The 18784-nt window shown below is 52.9% G+C and overlaps 2 protein-coding genes across 3 annotated transcripts in view; one reads left to right on the top strand and one right to left on the bottom strand.

Annotated features, from left to right (window-relative positions):
• The window catches only part of LOC134984333 (gastrula zinc finger protein XlCGF26.1-like), a 55070-nt gene extending 39555 nt beyond the window's left edge, over positions 1–15515 (bottom strand). For both annotated transcript variants that reach the window (XM_063949936.1, XM_063949937.1), the window contains exons 1-4: positions 15331–15515; positions 7346–7535; positions 5478–5575; positions 5082–5337 (exon numbers count right to left, since the gene is read on the bottom strand). In XM_063949936.1, the coding sequence (XP_063806006.1) occupies positions 5082–5223 (142 nt within the window). In that variant the 5' untranslated portion in view covers positions 5224–5337; positions 5478–5575; positions 7346–7535; positions 15331–15515. The remainder of the gene's footprint in view (positions 1–5081; positions 5338–5477; positions 5576–7345; positions 7536–15330) is intronic.
• The window catches only part of LOC134984365 (oocyte zinc finger protein XlCOF7.1-like), a 157344-nt gene that overhangs the window by 106816 nt on the left and 31744 nt on the right, over positions 1–18784 (top strand). The window contains exon 5 of the mRNA XM_063949961.1: positions 15864–15972. Coding sequence (XP_063806031.1) covers positions 15864–15972 — 109 coding nt within the window. The remainder of the gene's footprint in view (positions 1–15863; positions 15973–18784) is intronic.

The following is an 18784-nucleotide window of genomic DNA, read 5'->3' as shown; positions in this document are numbered from 1 at the left end:
ACTGGGTAGACCTCCTTGGGTAGGAACGCCTAGCCAGCTGGGCCCCAGAGGGGAGAAACGTGGATTTACCTGCAGTAACCTTTGAAATCCATGTATCCAACTCAACCCCAAATGGCCACTCCCCTGAGAAAGGAAGAGACTCCACACTCTGCGCTTGGAATCTGCGTCGCTATACACCGACCCAGCCACAAAGTTCTGCGCACCGACACTGCCATGGCAGTAGACCTAGCGTTAATAGCGCCTATCCCCTTCAGAGAGTCACACAGGAGGCGTGCAGTGTCCTGAATGTGTTTTATAAGAGTCACCAGGGACGTATCTCCCACAAGGCTTTCTTGAATTTGGGCCACCCATGTATGAATGGCATGTGTCATCCGGCAACCCGCTATCACAGGTCTTTGTGATACACCAGCCGCTGTGTAAATAGACTTTAGTGTAGTCTCTATTTTACTATCCCCAGGGTCCTTTAATGCAGAGGAGCCAGGGACTGGTAATAGCACTTTCTTTGATAGGCGAGAGACTGATACGTCTGCTGCCGGGGGCTCTCCCCAGTGTTTCCTGCCTTCTGGAGTAAATGGGAAAGTGTGCATAAACCGTTTTGTCACCTGGTATTTTTTTTATCAGGATTTTTCCAGGTTAACTAAAACAGGTCATCTAGTTCCTTAAGCTGGGTACACACTGGCAGATATATCTGCTGTCCAATCGATCTGCAGCTATATATGCAGATGGGGATTGTTCATACACACTGAAAGATGCACTAATATATCTGCAGATATATTGCAGCTGCTGTGTCTTTCACAGACATATTGCTTGTACACACCTGCAGATCAGCAAAAGATATATTGGACAACCAACTGATTGGCCAATATATCTGCCAGTGTGTACCCAGCATTGGAATCAGGGAAAGGGACACTTTTTTCTGTACTGCAGCGTCTTCCAAAGGGACTTTTATCACATCCCTGATAGCAAGTATGAGGGGCTTGATACTCTGTGCAGGTGGTTAATCCTCTGTAATAGGATTCAATTCCTCCTGTACCTCGTCCTCAGATTCTGAGAGTAAATCAGGCAGCCCACGCTTATGTGGCCCTGAACTAGGGAGGGGGGGCTGTTTATCATCTGCCCTTCCAGCTAGGTCTGCTACAGCCTGCTGCAGTTGTTGTGTCTTTTGATTATTAGCAGTGAGCTGGGATGACATGGCTGCCATCATGGTTTTTATGGCACTGAGCCAGGGTGCTCCTGACCCTCCCCCCCTTCCCCCCTTCCCCAGCCTCCTCACTAACTTGGAAGGATTGGCTGCATTGTTCACATGAGAGGGAACCATCCGCAGAGGGAGAATCTGGTGTGACATACACTGCATAATTGGTGTTTTACCATGTTTACAGTATACACACGTGTATATATAGCAAGCCTGCCCTTACTGTATGTGAGAAGGAGACACAGAGAGAGGAACAGCACACCCAAACCTGTCAGACTCGGTATAACACCGGAGTCTTGTCCTTTTTAGGACACTATAGTGTGTATAATAGCGGCTCTCCCCCATATTTACACCCCTGTACCAGTTTCCTGTGTGTCCCGAGTGTCTGGAGGACCCGTCTGTCCTTGCTGCTGCAGCTGTAAGCAGAGGAAGGCGCCAAAACGCCGCTGCACCCGCTTTAGGTATCTCCGCCCCCTATAATGGCGCCAGAGATAAGCATATATTTATACTGGCAATGTCTCCTAACAGGTGTAAAACGTAACACGAATGCCTGTTTCTACCACCGCTGCCAGTGTACACAGGGAACTATAGCGGATTCCTCCGTGGAGCGTCCCCTGTAATCGTGCCGCACCAAGAGCCGGGGGACCCCCTTGTGGGTCCCCTGGTTTGTACTCACCACTCTTCTCACCTCCCGGCATTGCTAGGTGTGTGCGGCATGCTGAGATTGCGTTTGGTAAGGCGCAGTGCCCTGCGGTACCAACAACGGTGATCCTGCAGCGGGGAAGCGGCTCTGATGCCTGAAGAGACCGGTAACCCCCCCCCAACTCCCTCAGTGCAGGTCTACTGTTATGCTGTATGGGCATCAGTATACCGACAATAACAAAGTTTAAAATAAACTGAAGAAAAAATCCTCTGGAGCTCCAGAGTGGCATCCTCTCCTGAGTGCACATTTTACTAATCTGGCTTATATATTATAGATATATTAATATATCTATTAGCACACGCCGGCCTATATGGTTTATGTATATACCGGCGTGTGCTAATAGAGACACTCAGGGCATCTAATACCATAGGCTGAGGTACTGCTAGCACACAGTAGGGCTGCTGGTGAAAGTGACATGATGTGAGGGGAGAGCAGGAGTATAATAGGGGCTGATGTCTCCTGATGTACGAGATACACCAAAGAGTGTGGAGAGGAGACTGGTCAGATCTCTGGGCTGGTAACACACAGTGACATGATGTGAGGGGAGAGCAGGAGTATAATAGGGGCTGATGTCTCCTGATGTACGAGATACACCAGAGAGTGTGGGGAGGAGACTGGTCAGATCTCTGGGCTGGTAACACACAGTGACATGATGTGAGGGGAGAGCAGGAGTATAATAGGGGCTGATGTCTCCTGATGTACGAGATACACCAGAGAGTGTGGAGAGGAGACTGGTCAGATCTCTGGGCTGGTAACACACAGTGACATGATGTGAGGGGGAGAACAGGAGTATAATAGGGGCTGATGTCTCCTGATGTATGAGATACACCAGAGAGTGTGGGGAGGAGACTGATCAGATCTCTGGGCTGGTAACACACAGTGACATGATGTGAGGGGGAGAGCAGGAGTATAATAGGGGCTGATGGCTCCTGATGTATGAGATACACCAGAGAGTGTGGGGAGGAGACTGGTCAGATCTCTGGGCTGGAAACTGTGACATGATGTGAGGGGGAGAGCAGGAGTATAATTGGTGATTGCTGCCGGAGACCCTGGCGGCCACATGGTTAATAGCAGCCGTGGCACTGAAGGGGTTAACACTAAGTGTCCGGCGCCATTTACAGGACAATAGGCGCTTGGCGCCACTTTTAAAATGCACTGATGCTAGGCACCAGGTATTGAAATGTAAAAAAATCATCGATGGCGCGCTGCTGCGGCCCGGATCCTCTCCAGTGGCAGTGAAATGGTAAACCCCCGGCGCGTACACACACCAGCGCCAGAGGAGAGAGTGCAGCAAGGCGCCGCAGCTGGGAGACCAGGACCTCCGGCTCCCGGTGTATGCGCCGGAGAAAGGAGCCACAGATGACCAGATTGCGCCACAGATGGGGGACCAGGCTAGCCGGCTCACTGTGCGGCGGGAGGAGACAGGTGCTGAGGTCCAGGAGCTGGGCTCCCTGCGCCTCAACATTGCACAGGGACAGGGCCGCGGCGGCCAGGACGAGCGTCATGGGCTGCCGGGCTCCAGGAGGGAGCAGACACTGACGCCATTGGTGCGCCACTCACAGGGGACCGGGCTAGCCGTCTCCCTAGCGGCGGGGGGCACATAGAGCGATATGCACTGAGTTATGGGAGCTAAAGGCACAGAGCCGCGGTGGCCGGGACGAGCGTCCCAAGCCGCCGGGCTATCAGATAGGGGGGTGCGCCGCAGCCTCAGATCTGGGGGCTGCGGCGAGGCAACAGATTTTGGCCACACTGGGTGGTGGTGGGGGGCAGCAGCGGGGCAGGTAAGTTAGCCCCTGCTACAGACAGCCCCCCACTCAGTGCACCCTGCCGACCCCTGGGGAGAGGCCTTGCAGTCAGGCTGCAGAGCTAGGGAAGCTGAGCGCTGGGCACAGTACAAACAAACCTAATAATGTATTGAAATGTATTTAATATATATAGTATGGTGAGGCACTGCAGTGCCTGGGTATGTGGAGCCTGTGCAGGGCACTGGCTCAGTGTATAAATAGGCAACAATGTGTATAGTGTATTTGAATTGTATTTTAAGTGAAATGCACTTACTTGGTTGTGTGTCCCAGGAGGGGGGAATCCATTACTGGGCAGGCTGATGGATTCCTCCAGACCTTTTCCCCAAAAACTTAATCCCTTCCTCTCTAGCCTCCCACATAAAAGTATCATGGGGTGAGAGAGGAAAAGCTCAGCTTCCCAACAAGCTGACTGGTTTTCTTGAGCTCCATAGAGATCACCCTCGGTGAACAGAAAACCCTGACAGAGGATCTAGGCTGCCCATCTCTGGAGCTCGAATTCAGGAAGCAGCTGGTGAGCTAGGTCCCGGGCAGATTCCTGGAAGTAAGTTTCAGCAGGAAAACTTTCCCCCAGCCCAGACTGATCATCACCAGGGTGGATCCCAACCCTCCAGGATGGGACGGTCAAAGAAGAGTGACCACTCCCCACTGTCCATAGAGGACAATGGAAGCTGTGCATGTGGCCAATGTTTGCACAGCTCATGAGTAAATAGTGATTGGTTACCCCCTATGGTACGGTGTGGAACATGGACATAAAAAGGAGGCCTGCGAGCCTCCAGAGTGTGCTATACCATTTGCGTTCTGCTGTAAACATCTGCAGTATTGCAGAGTCTTTTTTAAGACTATTTTGGGCAAATAAACATCTTCTGCCTCAAGATGACCGCTTCATCTTGCGACCTGCAGGGCTAGGCGAAACCTAGCTCAGTTTTCCGGCTGTCCAGGGTACACTCAGTGTCCCCAAACTCCGCCTTCCGCCAGCTACCGCGCAGAGGTCTAGACAAGCGACAAGTGGGGAATAGTCAGCACCACACAGGTGTGGTAAGACAATGTGTCGACGCATACAGAGCAGAACCGTGGTTCCAGGCACCACGGCAGGGTAGGAGTCTGGTGGTGGCATCATAGTCGGTAACATGCAATTACTGACGGTAAGTGGGAATCCCCTATCTGGCCAGGTACTGTGTCACCTAAACATCCATTTTGTGACTGGAGGCGGGACTCGAGGTGGTGAGGGCCCTCTTACGGAACCCTTCAGGTCACAGTGCTGATGGCTCCTGACTCCCCCACTGGAAAAATACACATTCATTAGTTTGTACTGACAGAGGAGGATGTAGGATAAGAGATTGCTGTAGTCACTGAGTAAGGAGAATATGTGTTTATTACTCACCTGTGCTGATATCTGTAGGGATCTCCTCCTCCTTACACTGCTGATCACCCCTCACATACGTGTCTTCTTCTCCCTCTATATCTTCTGCCTTTATATCAGTGACATACGTCTCTACTTCTCCCTCTATATCTTCTGTCTTCATATCAGTCACATACGTCTCTTCTTCTCCCTCTGTATCTTCTGCCTTTATATCACTCACATACGTCTCTTCTTCTCCCTCTATATATTCTGTTTTAATATCAGACAGACGTTCTACCTAAAAACACAAAAATTTGCACAGTCAGACTTAACTGAGGTGAAACAGTATAATATCAGTGTATAAGACACACAGCTCCTCTACAGATCATATAGTGACAGTCACTGAGGTATATTGGAGAGACCCTAAATCCCACCTACCTGATCCTCCTGTGGGATCCTGTGATTCTCCTCTGTACAATCCTGGGAATACAGAGGACGGGGACATCTCTCTGGGGTATCTCTGTTACTGGGCCCATCTGTAGGAGACACACAGTGACTGAGTACAGTGTATATATGTGATTATCAGATGGTGTGTGTATATAGGGGGCCCCCATACCTGCTCTCCCCTGTACAATACATGACAGTCTCCTCTTACCCAGTGATGTGAGGGGCCGGTGATTCTCCATCATCACGTCCTTGTACAGACCCCTGTGTTCCTCTATATACTCCCCCTCCTGCATGGAGACATAGACCGTGACATCCTGACACCTTATAGCAGGCTTTCCCAACCACGGTCCTCAAGGCACACCAACAGTGCATGTTTTAGTGATATCCAGGCATCAGCACAGGTGACTTAATTAGTAGCTCACTTATTTTGATTTAACAGTCTGTGCTGCAGCCTGAATATCACTAAAACCTGCACTGTTGGTGTGCCTTGAGGACCGTGGTTGGGAAAGCCTGCCTTATAGGAACCTGACACCCACAGTGATACAGTCATCACCCAGACACATCCCCTGGTGTTACTGTATAATGTCCCATTCCCAGCAGTCACCTCTCCAGTCATCACCCAGACACGTCCCCTGGTGTTACAGTATAATGCCCGATTCCCATCAGTCACCTCTCCAGTAATCACCCAGACACGTCCCCTGGTGTTACTGTATAATGCCCCATTCCCAGCAGTCACCTGTCCAGTCATCACCCAGACACATCCCCTGGTGTTACCGTATAATGTCCCATTCCCAGCAGTTACCTCTCCAGTCATCACCCAGACGCATCCCCTGGTGTTACTATATAATGTCCCATTCCCAGCAGTCACCTTTTCCAGTCATCACCCAGACACATCCCCTGGTGTTACTGTATAATGCCCCATTCCCAGCAGTCACCTCTCCAGTCATCACCCAGACACGTCCCCTGGTGTTACTGTATAATGTCCCATTCCCAGCAGTTACCTTTTCCAGTCATCACCCAGACACATCCCCTGGTATTACTGTATAATGCCCCATTCCCAGCAGTCACCTCTCCAGTCATCACCCAGACACATTCCCTGGTGTTACTGTATAATGTCCCATTCCCAGCAGTCACCTGTCCAGTCATCACCCAGACACATTCCCCAGTGTTACTGTATAATGCCCCATTCCCAGCAGTCACCTCTCCAGTCATCACCCAGACACATCCCCTGGTATTACTGTATAATGCCCCATTCCCAGCAGTCACCTCTCCAGTCATCACCCAGACACATCCCCTGGTGTTACTGTATAATGCCCCATTCCCAGCAGTCACCTCTCCAGTCATCACCAGACACATTCCCTGGTGTTACTGTATAATGTCCCATTCCCAGCAGTCACCTCTCCAGTCATCACCCAGACACATCCCCTGGTGTTACTGTATAATGTCCCAGTCCCGGCAGTCACCTCTCCAGTCATCACCCAGACACATCCCCCGGTGTTACTGTATAATGTCCCACTCCCAGCAGTCACCTCTCCAGTCATCACCCAGACACATCCCCTGGTGTTACTGTATAATGCCCCATTCCCAGCAGTCACCTCTCCAGTCATCACCCAGACACATCCCCTGGTGTTACTGTATAATGTCCCATTCCCAGCAGTTACCTCTCCAGTCATCACTCGGACACATCCCCTGGTGTTACTGTATAATGCCCCATTCCCAGCAGTCACCTCTCCAGTCATCACCCAGACACATCCCCTGGTGTTACTGTATAATGCCCCATTCCCAGCAGTCACCTCTCCAGTCATCTCCCAGACACATCCCCTGGTGTTACTGTATAATGTCCCATTCCCAGCAGTCACCTCTCCAGTCAGCAGCTGAATTATCTTGTTAGGGAGTTCCAGGATCTTCTGGTCAATGTGTCTCATGTGTCAGTGAGTGAGGTGGAGGCACCGTGATGGGGCTCTGGGTCCTGCGCAGTCCTCCTGACACACAGGGATGGCTGCTCGGTGTCTCACACTCACCGGATGTCTTCTTCACTACTGTGTAACCCTGCGAAATGGGGGAGACATCACTGTAAATACACACAGATCCCCTCACCTCCCCAGTCATGTCCCTGTATTATTACTACTGTGCCAATAGACACACTCATCCCAACCCACACAGTGCACCTGTCCTGTAACGGGCACACTTACCTCTGCATTATGGTTACCTCCTTTCTACTCAATGTACCTACCAGACATACACACCAGGGCCGTGCGGTGAGGTACATTTATCAGGAGGCACTGGCTAGTACCAGAGTCAGATTTACACACAATATATGAGCCCAAGGATTACACATAGGTGCAGCGGTATACACACGTGGGCATTACACACAGGGGCAGCGGTATACACACGTGGGCATTATACACAGGTGCAGAGGTATACACACGTGGGCATTATACACAGGTGCAGAGGTATACACACGTGGGCATTATACACAGGTGCAGAGGTATACACACGTGGGCATTATACACAGGTGCAGAGGTATACACACGTGGGCATTATACACAGGTGCAGAGGTATACACACGTGGGCATTATACACAGGTGCAGAGGTATACACACGTGGGCATTATACACAGGTGCAGAGGTATACACACGTGGGCATTATACACAGGTGCAGAGGTATACACACGTGGGCATTATACACAGGTGCAGAGGTATACACACGTGGGCATTATACACAGGTGCAGAGGTATACACACGTGGGCATTAGACACAGGTGCAGTAGTATATACACGTGAGCATTGTACACAGGTGCAGAGGTATACACACGTGGGCATTATACACAGGTGCAGAGGTATATACACGTGGGCATTAGACACAGGTGCAGAGGTATATACACGTGGGCATTATACACACGTGGGCATTATACACAGGTGCAGAGGTATACACACGTGGGCATTGGACACAGGTGCAGAGGTATACACACGTGGGCATTGGACACAGGTGCAGAGGTATACACACGTGGGCATTGGACACAGGTGCAGAGGTATACACACGTGGGCATTATACACAGGTGCAGAGGTATACACACGTGGGCATTATACACAGGGGCAGAGGTATATACACGTGGGCATTATACACAGGTGCAGCGGTATACACACGTGGGCATTAGACACAGGTGCAGAGGTATACACACGTGGGCATTATACACAGGTGCAGAGGTATACACACGTGGGCATTATACTCAGGTGCAGAGGTATACACACGTGGGCATTATACACAGGTGCAGAGGTATACACACGTGGGCATTATACTCAGGTGCAGAGGTATACACACGTGGGCATTAGACACAGGTGCAGAGGTATATACACGTGGGCATTATACACAGGTGCAGAGGTATACACACGTGGGCATTATACACAGGTGCAGAGGTATACACACACGTGGGCATTATACACAGGTGCAGAGGTATACACACACGTGGGCATTATACACAGGTGCAGAGGTATACACACGTGGGCATTATACACAGGTGCAGAGGTATACACACGTGGGCATTATACACAGGTGCAGAGGTATACACACGTGGGCATTGGACACAGGTGCAGAGGTATACACACGTGGGCATTATACACAGGTGCAGAGGTATACACACGTGGGCATTATACACAGGTGCAGAGGTATATACACGTGGGCATTGGACACAGGTGCAGAGGTATACACACGTGGGCATTATACACAGGTGCAGAGGTATACACACACGTGGGCATTATACACAGGTGCAGAGGTATACACACACGTGGGCATTATACACAGGTGCAGAGGTATATACACGTGGGCATTATACACAGGTGCAGAGGTATACACACGTGGGCATTATACACAGGTGCAGAGGTATACACACGTGGGCATTAGACACAGGTGCAGAGGTATACACACGTGGGCATTAGACACAGGTGCAGAGGTATACACACGTGGGCATTAGACACAGGTGCAGAGGTATATACACGTGGGCATTAGACACAGGTGCAGAGGTATACACACGTGGGCATTAGACACAGGTGCAGAGGTATACACACGTGGGCATTAGACACAGGTGCAGAGGTATATACACGTGGGCATTATACACAGGTGCAGAGGTATACACACGTGGGCATTAGACACAGGTGCAGAGGTATATACACGTGGGCATCAGACACAGGTGCAGAGGTATATACACGTGGGCATTATACACAGGTGCAGAGGTATATACACGTGGGCATTATACACAGGTGCAGAGGTATACACACGTGGGCATTATACACAGGTGCAGAGGTAAACACACGTGGGCATTATACACAGGTGCAGAGGTATACACACGTGGGCATTATACACAGGTGCAGAGGTATACACACGTGGGCATTAGACACAGGTGCAGAGGTATACACACGTGGGCATTAGACACAGGTGCAGAGGTATACACACGTGGGCATTAGACACAGGTGCAGAGTTATACACACGTGGGCATTATACACAGGTGCAGCGGTATATACACGTGGGCATTATACACAGGTGCAGCGGTATATAAATGTGGGCATTATACACAGGTGCAGCAGTTTACACACATTTGGGCATTATACACAGGAGGAGTAGTATAAATTTGGTGAGTGCGGGTAAGGTAGGTGGAGGGGGGGGGGGGGGGCACTGCCTCACCTACCATAGAATTTTTACTTCAGACTTTTGACTACAGAAATGATTAGAATAATACAAAGATGATATTTATATGTTCTTTGTATTTTTTATATACTGTATACAGTCTAAACTGTGGCGTATATGTTAGTATGACAGGAAAAGCTCCGTCTCCCCGCACGTCACTGATATACAGGTACACCCAACCCCATGTGTGCGGAGCGTTCTACCCTCACTTCTGCTGTGCACACTTCTCCCACCACAACCCAACTGTGATGTGTGCGCATCCTACCCTCACTTCTGCTGTGCACACTTCTCCCACCACAACCTAACTGTGATGTGTGCGCATCCTACCCTCACTTCTGCTGTGCACACTTCTCCCACCACAACCTAACTGTGATGTGTGCGCATCCTACCCTCACTGATGTGCACACTTCTCCCACCACAACCTAACTGTGATGTGTGCGCATCCTACCCTCACTGATGTGCACACTTCTCCCACCACAACCTAACTGTGATGTGTGCGCATCCTACCCTCACTTCTGCTGTGCACACTTCTCCCACCACAACCTAACTGTGATGTGTGCGCATCCTACCCTCACTTCTGCTGTGCACACTTCTCCCACCACAACCTAACTGTGATGTGTGCGCATCCTACCCTCACTTCTGCTGTGCACACTTCTCCCACCACAACCTAACTGTGATGTGTGCGCATCCTACCCTCACTTCTGCTGTGCCTACTGGTCACACACCCCACCCCCATGCAGCTACAATCACATCCCACCCTCACTATGCTGTGCCTGCTGGTTATACCCCCAATGCAGCCACCGGTCACGCAACCTCACCCCCATGCAGCCACAAGGTCACACAACTCCTCCCTCATGCAGCCACCGGTCACGCAACTCCTCCCCCATGCAGCCACCAGTCACGCCGACAGGTGACGGCCAGGGGGAGAGAGGCGGGAACGACAGGTGACGGTCGGGGGGGGGGGGGGGGGAGGGGGGACACACATGTGACGGCCGGGGGAGGCGGGTGGCGGGGAAACGACAGGTGACGGGGTGGGTTTGAAACGACAGCTGACGGCCAGGGGGGCGGGGGAGAACGACAACAGGTGACGATCAGGGGTGGGGGAACGACAGGTGACGGCCATGGGGGGGGGGGGGGGGGGGAACGCCAAGTGACAGTCAGGGGGGACGGCAGGTGATGAAAAGGGGGTGGCAGGAGAGGAAGATGCGTCAGGGTACAGCCAGGCAGATGGAGGAGAGGCAGGTGATGAGTAGGGGGCTGCAGGTGAGGCAGCAGGGTACAAGCAGGAGAGCCAGGTGACGGACATGTGGGTGGCAGGAGATGCAGGTGGTGGAAGATGACGGGCAGGGGGTGGTAGAAGGGGCAATAGAGGAAAGGTACAGGCAGAGAGGCACAGGTAAGACAGGCGGTGGCAGGTGAAAGACAGCGGGTGGTAGCAGAGGCAGGTTACAGGCAGGAAAGTGGCAGGTGATGGGCAGGGGGGTGGTAGGAGAGGCAGGGGGCAGCAGGAGTGTCAGGCAACTGGCAAGCGGCTGCAGACGACTGGCAGGGTACAGGACAGGGTGGTAGGGTATAGACTGAGGACGGCAGGTGGTGGCAAGAGAGACGGGTGACAGATGGGGTGGTAGGGTACAGGCAGGGGATGGAAGGAGCGGTGGGTGGCAGGGTACAGAAGGGTACAGGCAGGGGGTGGCAGGTAAAGGCGGGTGACAAACAGGGAGTGGCAGATGACATGCAAGGGATGGCATAAGAGGTGGGTGACATGCAGGGGGTGGTAGGAGAGGTGGGTGACATGAGAGGCAGGTGACATACAGGGAGGGGCAGATGAAAAGCAGTGGATGGCATGAGAAGTGGATGACAGACAGGGGGTGGTAAGGTACAGGACAGGGTGGTAGGGTATAGACTGGGGGCGGCAGGAGAGGCAAGTGGTTGGCAGGAGTGGTGAGTGACAGGCAGTGGGTGGCAGGGTACAGGCAGGAGGTGGAAGGAAAGGTGGGTGACAGGAGTGGTGGGTGACAGGCAGCGAGTGGCAGGGGGAGGCAGATAACATCTAGGGGATGGCATAAGAGGTGGGTGACAGGCAGGGGCGTCAGCAGAGGCGGGTGACATACAGGGAGTAACAGATGACAGGCAGGGGATGGCATGAGAGGTGGGTGACAGGCAGGAGTGGCAGGGTAGAGGCAGGGGGTGGCAGGAGAGGCGGGTGACAGACGGGGTGGTAAGGTACAGGCAGGGGGCAGCAGGTGATGGGGCATTAGGACAATGTCAGGGGCAGGAGAGGGGGCATTAATTAGGAGAATGTCAGGGGCAGCAGGTGAGGGGGCTTTAGGAGAATGTCAGGGGCAGCAGGTGAGGGGGCTTTAGGAGAATGTCAGGGGCAGCATTGAGGGGGCTTTAGGAGAATGTCAGGGGCAGCAGGTGAGGGGGCTTTAGGAGAATGTCAGGGGCAGCAGGTGAGGGGGCTTTAGGACAATGTCAGGGGCAGCAGGTGAGGGGGCTTTAGGACAATGTCAGGGGCAGCAGGTGAGAGGGCATTAGGACAATGTCAGGGGCAGAAGGTGTGGGGCCATTAGGACAATGTCAGCGGCAGCAGGTGAGGGGGCATTAAGAGATTGTAGGGAATGCAGGTGAGGGGGTATTAGGAGAAGGTCAGTGGCAGGAGAGAGGGCAATAGAAGGGCATTAGGTGAGGGGGCATTAGTAGAATATCAGGGGAAGGAGAGGGGGTATTAGGATAGGTTGGGGGCAGGGGAGGGGGTATTGGGAGAGGATGGGGGCAGGAGAGGGGGTATTAGGAGAGGATGGGGCAGGAGAAGGGGTATTAGGAGAGGATGGGGGCAGGAGAGGGGGTATTAGGAGAGGTGGGGGCAGGAGAGGGGGTATTAGGAGAGGATGGGGCAGAAGAGGGGGTATTAGGAGAGGATGGGGCAGGAGAAGGGGTATTAGGAGAGGATGGGGGCAGGAGAAGGGGTATTAGGAGAGGATGGGGGCAGGAGAAGGGGTATTAGGAGAGGATGGGGGCAGGAGAAGGGGTATTAGGAGAGGATGGGGGCAGGAGAGGGGGTATTAGGTGAGGATGGGGGCAGGAGAGGGGGTATTAGGAGAGGATGGGGCAGGAGAGGGGGTATTAGGAGAGGATGGGGCAGGAGAGGGGGTATTAGGAGAGGATGGGGCAGGAGAGGGGGTATTAGGAGAGGATGGGGCAGGAGAGGGGGTATTAGGAGAGGATGGGGCAGGAGAGGGGGTATTAGGAGAGGATGGGGCAGGAGAGGGGGTATTAGGAGAGGATGGGGCAGGAGAGGGGGTATTAGGAGAGGATGGGGCAGGAGAGGGGGTATTAGGAGAGGATGGGGCAGGAGAGGGGGTATTAGGAGAGGATGGGGCAGGAGAGGGGGTATTAGGAGAGGATGGGGCAGGAGAGGGGGTATTAGGAGAGGATGGGGCAGGAGAGGGGGTATTAGGAGAGGATGGGGCAGGAGAGGGGGTATTAGGAGAGGATGGGGCAGGAGAGGGGGTATTAGGAGAGGATGGGGCAGGAGAGGGGGTATTAGGAGAGGATGGGGCAGGAGAGGGGGTATTAGGAGAGGTGGGGGCAGGAGAGGGGGTATTAGGGTATTAGGAGAGGATGGGGGCAGGAGAGGGGGTATTAGGAGAGGTGGGGGCAGGAGAGGGGGTATTAGGAGAGGTGGGGGCAGTAGAAGGGGTATTAGGAGAGGTAGGAGGCAGTAGAAGGGGTATTAGGAGAGATTGGGACAGGAGAGGGGGCATTAGGAGAGGATGGGGCAGGATAGGGGGTATTAGGTGGGGTGGGGGCAGGAGAGGGGGTATTAGGAGAGGATGGGGGCAGGAGAGGGGGTATTAGGAGAGGATGGGGGCAGGAGAGGGGGTATTAGGAGAGGATGGGGGCAGGAGAGGGGGTATTAGGAGAGGATGGGGGCAGGAGAGGGGGTATTAGGAGAGGTGGGGGCAGGAGAGGGGGTATTAGGAGAGGTGGGGGCAGGAGAGGGGGTATTAGGAGAGGTGGGGGCAGGAGAGGGGGTATTAGGAGAGGTGGGGGCAGGAGAGGGGGTATTAGGAGAGGTAGGAGGCAGGAAGGGGTATTAGGAGAGATTGGGACAGGAGAGGGGGCATTAGGAGAGGATGGGGCAGGAGAGGAGGTATTGGGAGAGGATGTGGCAGGAGAGGGGGTATTGGGAGAGGTTGGGGCAGGAGAGGGGGTATTAGGAGAGGATGGGGGCAGGAGAGGGGGTATTAGGAGAGGATGGGGGCAGGAGAGGGGGTATTAGGAGAGGATGGGGGCAGGAGAGGGGGTATTAGGAGAGGTGGGGGCAGGAGAGGGGGTATTAGGAGAGGTGGGGGCAGGAGAGGGGGTATTAGGAGAGGTGGGGGCAGGAGAGGGGGTATTAGGAGAGGTGGGGGCAGGAGAGGGGGTATTAGGAGAGGTGGGGGCAGGAGAGGGGGTATTAGGAGAGGATGGGGGCAGGAGAGGGGGTATTAGGAGAGGTGGGGGCAGGAGAGGGGGTATTAGGAGAGGTGGGGGCAGGAGAGGGGTATTAGGAGAGGTAGGGGCAGGAGAGGGGGTATTAGGAGAGGTTGGGGCAGGAGAGGGGTATTAGGAGAGGATGGGGCAGGAGAGGATGGGGGCAGGAGAGGGGGTTGGGGGCAGGAGAGGGGGTGTTAGGAGAGGATGGGGGCAGGAGAGGGGGCATTAGGAGAGGATGGGGGCGGGAGAGGGGGCATTAGGAGAGGATGGGGGCGGGAGAGGGGGCATTAGGAGAGGATGGGGGCAGGAGAGGGGGTATTAGGAGAGGTGGGGGCAGGAGAGGGGGTATTAGGAGAGGATGGGGGCAGGAGAGGGGGTATTAGGAGAGGATGGGGGCAGGAGAGGGGGTATTAGGAGAGGTTGGGGCAGGAGAGGGGGCATTAGGAGAGGATGGGGGCGGGAGAGGGGGCATTAGGAGAGGATGGGGGCAGGAGAGGGGGTATTAGGAGAGGATGGGGCAGGAGAGGGGGTATTAGGAGAGGATGGGGCAGGAGAGGGGGTATTAGGAGAGGGGGTATTAGGAGGGTTGGGGCAGGAGAGGGGGTATTAGGAGAGGTTGGGGGCAGGAGAGGGGGTATTAGGAGAGGTGGGGGCAGGAGACAGGTGGGATGAGAGGACATTACCTGGAGGATAAGGCAGCAGCTCACACACTGGCCTGGACGGAGAAATGTGTTCAGGAAGTGGGCGGGACGGCATTTCCGTGGGATCGTCAGCATAACGCATGGGATTATGGGTAGTGACTACCACGGTAACTCAGCAATCAGGAGCAGCCCCGCCCACTCACTGCTTATAGGCCGCAGCTTCCAGTCACTATCACACTCAGCCCCGCCCTTACTCCCTCTCATAGGCCGCAATGCTCTGTCACTCATTTACCTCCAGCCCCGCCCACTCATTGCCCATTGGATGCAGCTTCTCATCACACAACAACCTCTCCCTGCCCGCCCACTCTCCCGCCCATTGGCCGCCGTATCCTATCACTCTCCTGCTGTACATTGGCCGCGGCCACGCCCACTCTGCTGCTCATAAATCGCAGCTTCCAGTCACAGTTACATCCAGCCCCGCCCTCTCTCCCTCTCATAGGTCGCAGTGCCCCGTCACTCAACTATCTCCAGCTCCGCCCACAGCACGCAGATTCCCGTCACTCAGCCATCATTAGCCCCGCCTACTCTCTGTCCCCGGCTCCCTGTTACGTCATTATCAGAGCTTAGACTCATTCCCACAAGGCAGCAGGAGCAGAGAGCAGCCATTGCTGTGTCTGGCAGCAGGTAATGATATTATTATTATTATTCTATAGGCTGAGCAGCTCTGGTGTCAGGTTCTGTACTACAGGGGGAGCAGCCTCTGGTGCCTTGTTATAGTGCAGCTGGAGCAGCCTCTGGTGCTGCATTATCCCTGTACAGGTGGCTGACACTAGTGTCCTATTACCGTAATACAGGTGGTGCAGACCCCGCCGTTACCGTAATACAGGTGGCGCAGACCCCACCGTTACCATAATACAGGTGGCGCAGACCCCATTACCGTAATACAGGTGGCGCAGACCCCGCCGTTACCGTAATACAGGTGGTGCAGACCCCACCGTTACCATAATACAGGAGGTGCAGACCCCATTACCGTAATACAGGTGGCGCAGACCCCGCCGTTACCGTAATACAGGTGGTGCAGACTCCACCGTTACCGTAATACAGGTTGTGTAGACCCCGCCATTACCGTAATACAGGTTGTGTAGACCCCGCCATTACCGTAATACAGGGGGCACAGACCCCGCCGTTACCGTAATACAGGTGGCGCAGACCCCGCCGTTACCGTAATACAGGTGGCGCAGACCCCGCCGTTACCGTAATACAGGTTGCGCAGACCCCGCCGTTATCGTAATACAGGTGGCGCAGACCCCACCGTTACCGTAATACAGGTGACAGCCCCCGCCGTTACCGTAATACAGGTGGCGCAGACCCCACCGTTACCGTAATACAGGTGGCGCAGTCCCCACTGTTACCGTAATACAGGTGGCGCAGACCCCGCCGTTACCGTAATACAGGTGGCGCAAGACCCCGTCGTTACCGTAATAAAGGTGGCGCAAGACCGCACCGTTACCGTAATACAGGTGGCGCAGTCCCCACTGTTACCGTAATACAGATGGCGCACATCCCGCCTTTACAGTGATTCAGGTAGCACAGAACCCGCCGTTACTGTAATTCTATAAACGGGACATTACAGGTGTTGTGTCCTGTGGCATTGTACTATACAGGTGGAGCGGCATATGTTGTATTAATATTCAGTGGAGCTGTATTAAAATACAGGGGAGTGGCATGTGTTGTCCTACTGTACAGGGGGAGCGACCTGGGGCATCCACCTATACGGGGTAGTGGATTATGACATCCTACTATACAGGGGGAGCAGCCTGTGTTGCCCTTTTATACAGGGTAAGTGGCCTGTGGTGTCTTGTTACTTTTATTATATAGGGTGAGCGACATGTATTGTCTTTCTATACAGAAGGAGTGGCCTGTGTTGTCATATTACAGGGGTAGCATCCTGTACTGTCATAGTATACAGGGGGAGTGGCCTGTGTTGTCATAATATACAAGTGGAGGGACCTGTGGTGTCTTGTTACTATTATTATATAGGGTGAGTGGAATGTATTATCTTTCTATACAGAAGGCGTGGCCTGTGTTGTCATAATATACAGGGGCAGCGGCCTGTGTTGTCATAATATACAGGGGCAGCGGCCTGTGTTGTCATAATATACAGGGGTAGCATCCTGTGTTGTCATAGTATACAGGGGTAGCATCCTGTGTTGTCATAGTATACAGGGGGAGCGGCATGTGTTGTCATAATATACAGGGGCAGCGGCATGTGTTGTCACAATATACAGGGGCAGCGGCCTGTGTTGTCATAATATACAGGGGTAGCTATCTGTGCTGTCATAGTATACAGGGGCTGCGGCCTGTGTTGTCATAGTATACAGGGGTAGCTTCCTGTGCTGTCATAGTATACAGGGGGAACGGCCTGTGTTATATTTATTAGCAGTTTCTTATATAGTGCAGCATATTCTGTTGCGCTTTACAATTAGAACAGCAGTAATAGAACAAAACTGGGTAAAAACAGACAGACATAGAGGTAGGAAGGTCCTGCTCGCAAGCTTACAATCTATAGGGAAATAGGCATTGATACAGAAGGATTGATGCTACCTGTTGCATAATGGTCCACCAGATTGCTAGGCTCTTAATGGGTTGTATGATATGATCACCCAGCGATGAGATGAGGTATAGACTGAGAACAACAGAGGACCCAAGACTGAGACTTGCGGTACTCCAACTGATAGAGGTAGAGAAGAAGAGGTAGAATCAGAGAAGTGAACACTGAAAGAGCGATTAGATAGGTAGGATGAGAACCAGGAGAGGGCTGTGTCCTGAAGACCTAAAGATTGTAGTATTTGTATGAGAAGACAGTGGTCAATGATGTCATAAGCAGCAGAGAGATCTAGAAGAATGAGTAGTGTGTAATGGCCTTTAGATCTAGCAGTGACTGGAACATTCACTACTTTGGTCAGTGCCATCTCTGTGGAGTGTTGGGCATGAAAGCCTGACTGAAGTGGGTCCAATAAGTTGTGAAAGTGTGTTAGGCGAGTGTAGGCAAGTCTCTCAAGTAGCTTGGAGGGACCTGGTAGCTGAGAAATGGACGGTAGTTAGAGAGTGTGTTTGGGTCAGAGTTGTGTTTTTTTAGAATGGGAGTAATCACTGCATGCTTAAACAGAGAAGGAAAGATACCAGTAGAGAGAGAGATTACAGATGTTAGTTAAGGTTGGGATAAGCACAGGAGACAAAGTTTTACTGACCTGTGAGGGTATAGGATCAAGAGGAGAGGTAGTGGAGTAGGAGGATGGAAAGAGTGTTGATACTTCATCTTCACTTGTGGGATCAAATGAAGAGAAAGTGCCAGAGGGTTCAGGTAGGGAATTGAGCAGGTCACTGGCTGAGGAAGAGTGTACCATTTCATCTCGGATTTATCAATCTTATCCTTGAAGTAGGAGGCAAGTTCTTGTGCACTGATACACAAGACACTATTATTTGCAGCGCCTGC

This window comes from Pseudophryne corroboree (genome assembly GCF_028390025.1).
Source record: "Pseudophryne corroboree isolate aPseCor3 chromosome 3 unlocalized genomic scaffold, aPseCor3.hap2 SUPER_3_unloc_5, whole genome shotgun sequence".
Lineage (NCBI taxonomy): Eukaryota > Metazoa > Chordata > Amphibia > Anura > Myobatrachidae > Pseudophryne > Pseudophryne corroboree.
The sequence above is the reverse complement of the archived record's forward strand: the minus strand, read 5'-3'. Positions and strand labels throughout refer to the sequence as shown.